The sequence below is a fragment of the Numida meleagris genome, unplaced genomic scaffold, assembly GCF_002078875.1.
Source record: "Numida meleagris isolate 19003 breed g44 Domestic line unplaced genomic scaffold, NumMel1.0 unplaced_Scaffold180, whole genome shotgun sequence".
NCBI classification, from domain to species: Eukaryota; Metazoa; Chordata; class Aves; order Galliformes; family Numididae; genus Numida; species Numida meleagris.
Genome location: NW_018363597.1, coordinates 364893 through 369370, shown reverse-complemented (window position 1 = coordinate 369370; position 4478 = coordinate 364893). Strand labels below are relative to the sequence as shown.

General features: G+C 71.4%; 1 protein-coding gene across 1 annotated transcript in view; it reads right to left on the bottom strand.

Annotated features, from left to right (window-relative positions):
- KCNH2 (potassium voltage-gated channel subfamily H member 2) overlaps positions 1–4062 on the bottom strand; it is a gene marked incomplete in the record, with an annotated part of 51920 nt that extends 47858 nt beyond the window's left edge. The window contains 1 exon segment of the mRNA XM_021382131.1: positions 3891–4062. Within this exon segment, the coding sequence (XP_021237806.1) occupies positions 3891–3900 (10 nt within the window).
- Between the last annotated feature and the right edge of the window lie 416 nt (positions 4063–4478).

Below are 4478 nucleotides of genomic sequence, written 5' to 3'. Positions count from 1 at the left end.
CCCCGTGCCTACCTTGCCGCCCCTCGGTGACGTGCAGCAGCAGCTCCTCCTCACCCGGCGGGGAATCCTCCTCGGGGTCCTCCACGCGGTGGTACTCAGCCTCCGCCATCGCGCCTGCGCGGGGACAGCGGTGCGGGACCCCCGAGCGGGACCCCCCGATGTGGGCACGGGATGCGGGGTGGCACGGAGCCCCCGCCCCCGCCCCACGCCGCGCGGGTGAGCTGTCGTCCCGCAGGAAATGCCGGGGACGCCGCAGCGCACCGCCCGCGTGCCCCGCATCGGGATGCCGTGAGCTGTCACCCCGCCGTGACCCGCGGGGACGGCCCCGGGCAGCGCCACGCAATCCGTCCCGTCCCGTCCCGTCCCGCCGCGCCCACAGCCTCGCGGCCACAGCGCGGCACCGCGCGGTGACACGGCAAGGATGGAACCCCGCGGATCCCGGGGGAAGGACGGGGCCCCTGGGACCCCCCCGGAAGGATGGGACCCCCGACCCTCCCAGGCAGGATGGGAGCTCAGACCCCTTCGCTGGGGAAGGAGGGGACCCCTGGGACCCCCCAGGAGGATGGGACCCGCAGAACGTTGGAGAAGGGTGGGACACCTGGAACACTCCGCACCTCCCCAGCGAGGATGGGAGCCCCAGACCCCCCAGGGCAGGACGGGACCCCTGGGCGCGTTTGGACAGGATGGGATCCCTATTAATCTGAAGCAGAACTTCGGGCGGGATGGGACCCCCATAACGTGGGGCAGGACGGGACCCCCAGAGCCTCCCCCAGCTGCCCAGCCCCAAGGCAGGACGGGACCCCTGGAACTCTGGGGAAGGATGGGGGAACCCACGGGACCCCCCCAGCGGGAAGAGACGGGAGAGTTCCTGGGGGACGGCGGGACCCTCATCATGAGGGGCAGGACGGTCCCCCCCCCCCGGCTCCTGAAGCACCACGCGATCCCGGTTCCCTTGGCACAACGCGGGACTCCCACCCGCGGGGCCGTGCCGGGCTCCCCCCCCTCACCCCGTGCCGGGACCCCCCCGCCCCGTACCGCCGCTCCGCAGCCGCCGTCGGTCCCGTCCCGCGTGAGGCAGAGCCGGACCGGACCCGCAGGTGGAGCNCCCATCCCATCCCCTCCCACCCCATCCCCATCCCCATCTCCACCCCCACAGCACCTCTCCTCGGGCAGTGGGCACTCAGGGCTCTCCGAAGGGCCACATCCCCTCCTGGGCAGTGGGGATGACAGGGACAGGAGGACGCTGGCGGCAGCGCTGGCTGTGCTGCAGGGCTGAGCAAAGCGCCGGTCCCGGGGCACCAGACCGCCAGCCACCAGCAGCGGGTGGGCCAGGACACTGGTCAGCAGGGCGTCCGGCTGCGGGGACCATGTCAGTGCCAACACGGCACCCAGTGACACCATGGCACCCACTGTTCCCACAGCTCACAATGTCCCCATGGCTCCCCGTGCCCCCACAGCGCCCAGTGCCCCCATGGCACTGAATGTCCCCATGGCCCCCAGCGTCCTCACAGCAGCAAATGTCCCCATGGCTCCCAGCGTCCCCCATGGCACCCAGCGTCCCCATGACACCCGGCGTCCCTACGGCACACGGTGCCCGCACAACCCCGCACGCCCTCACCGCAGCGGAGCCGTCGGCGAGCAGGGATGCGCGCAGTGCGCCCTGGGCCGGGCCGTGCGGGGCCGCGTCGCGCTGCAGCCGCTCCTTCAGGTGGCTGAGGAACAGCTCGCTGTGCGGTGGCGGCTGCCAGCGCGGGTTGGAGATGGCGAAGTGCATCAGCGACAGCTCCGTCTTGCCGTTCTCCGCACGCTGGTACACGGACGCCTCCGTCTGCCCCTCCGACAGCCACTGCGGGCGGGCGGGGTTGAGCGCAGGCTTGGCACGGGGCCGTGCCCCCCCACCCGGCCCCTCACCTGCGGGTTCCCGTGGCGCCGCACGTCCAGCTGCGCGAAGGAGCAGACGTCCCCCACGCCCACCACCTCCACCGTGAAGTTGCGGAAGAAGTCGACGATGTCGAGGGCGCGGGCGGGCAGCGCGAAGATGAGGATGAGCGGCGTGAGGACGGGGCTGAGCAGCTCCTCCAGGATGAAGACCTACGGGCGGAGCGCTCGGCTCAGCGGGCGGCGGGGCCCCGGGGCGCGGTGCCATCCCGCACTCACCGCTTTGTACTGGAAGAGCTGTGCCATCTCGCTCCGCGTCTCTGCCGCGCCGGCGCTGCCCTGCCAGTGCTGCGGCATGTAGTGCGTGTGCGCCAGGACGCGCTGCAGCAGCTGCTCCGGGCACTGCACCGAGTGCTCGTCGGGGATGAAAGACCTACGGGGGGAAAAATGGCCTGGCACAGTGTGGCACGGCATGGCACAGCGTGGCACAGTGCGGCATTGCACAGCATGGCACAGCGCATTCTGGCACAGCACAGCACGGTGTCCTGCAGCATGGCACAGCATGACACGGCACGGTACAGCACAGAGCACCATGGCACGGCATGGCACAGCACAGCAGGGCACAGCACAGCGTGGCACGGCACAGCAGCGTGGCACAGTGCGGCACAGTGCAGCACAGCACGGCGCCGTGAGACGTGGCACTACACAGCATGGCACAGCCACGGCACAGCGTGGCACAGCACGGCGCCGCGCAGTGCACCCACCTGGCGACGGTGAGCACCAGCCCCAGCAGCGTGATGGCGGTGAGGATGTGCTGCACCGTCAGCACGTCCTCGTCGTACACGGTGAGCGCGATGAGCACGGCCAGCACGGAGCCGGCGAAGAAGGCGACGTGGCGCGCCAGCACGGCCAGCATCGGGCTGGCGAAGGAGTTCATGTAGCGCGTGGCCGGGCGGTGCCCGCGGCCCAGCCGCGCCGCCAGCTCGTGCTGCAGCTCGTTGAAGTGCCGCAGGTACAGGCGGCCGTACAGCGACCAGCGCCGTGTGCCCAGGACGCCCGGCCGCCGCCGCAGCACCTCGGCGTAGCTGAAGAAGGCGTAGAGCAGCTGCCAGACCAGCACCAGCGGGCACAGCAGCAGGTTGGCCGCTCCCAGCAGCACCATGCCACGTGCCAGGCGCCGCGCCAGCGCCAGCCGCTCGCTCGCCCGCTTGTACTGCGGCCGCAGGCTCCAGGCGTTGAGGAAGAGCGCGCCGGGGCCGCGGAACAGCAGCAGCTCCAGGTTGTAGTGCAGGCCCCGCGTCAGGAAGACGACGGGGCCCAGCAGCGGCAGGCGGAAGCGCACGGGCAGCAGCGACTTGTTGACCATGGCCACGGTGTAGTTGCTGAAGCGCAGGATGCGGTGGTGGATGTCCAGCTCCGTCAGCTCCCGCTTGTGCACGCAGAGCTGCTGCTCGCGCTGCAGCGCGATGAGCCGCGCCTGCACCTCCTGCCAGCTGTAGTTGCACAGCTCGCCCTGCGCCAAGCGCACACGGGGCGGGTTGCTGAGGGCTCCTCGGCACCGCTGCCACGCAGCACCGGCACCGCCACGGCACTGCTGTCCCCGCATCGGCACCGCCACCGGAACCACCCCCACGGCACCGGCACCACCACCACCATGGCACTGACACCCCCGTGGCACCAGAGTCCCTGCGTCAGCCCAGGCACTGCCACGGCACCGGCACCGCTGCAATGGAACCCACGTCCCCACATTGGCACCAGCACCCGGTGACACCAGCGGGGTCATGGCACTGTGCCACCAGAATCTGCTTGGCACCGGCACAACCCCCATGGCACCGGTGTCCCCACACCGGCACCAGCACCATCATGGCAGCAGCGCCCCTATGGCACCAACACCACCACCGTGGCACTGGTAACCCCACGGCACCAGCACCGCCCCCGTGGCACCACACCCCCACGGCACCGGCATCCTCACTTCGGCACCAACAAACCACGGCAGCGGTGTCCCTGCATCAGCACCGGCATGGCACCAGCACAACGGCACCGGCACCACCCCCACGGCACCAGCGTCCCCGCACCAGCACCATCATCCCCACGGCACCAGCTCCGGCACCACCACGGCACCAGCAGCACCGCAACGGAACCGACACCCCCGCATCGGCACCGGCTCCCCCCCCCCCCGGCCCCGCTCACCGCGGGGATGCGCAGCGCCTCGGCGTAGAAGCGGCGGATGTCCCAGTAGGAGAGCAGAGCGCGCAGCACCTTCAGCAGGCGGCACAGCCAGAACGCCGCCGCCATGGCCAGCAGGAAAACGAGCCAGGCGCTGGCAGCGATCCTGCGGGGGGGATGTGGGTTACAGGGGGTCCCGGCCCCACGCCCACCCCCCCCTCCCCACCGCCCCCCGCTCACCTCCGCGCGCACTGGGGCGCGGGCAGCACGGCGTCGGGCAGCGTCACCTTGCTGCGCTCGGCGGGGACGTGGCTGCGGTTGAGCGGGCGGTCGGCAAAGAGCACGTCGTAGCGCACACAGCACAGCAGGAACGCGCTGAAGGCGACCACGAACAGGAACTGCCTGGGGGGCGCGGGTGGGTCAGGGGGGGTTTC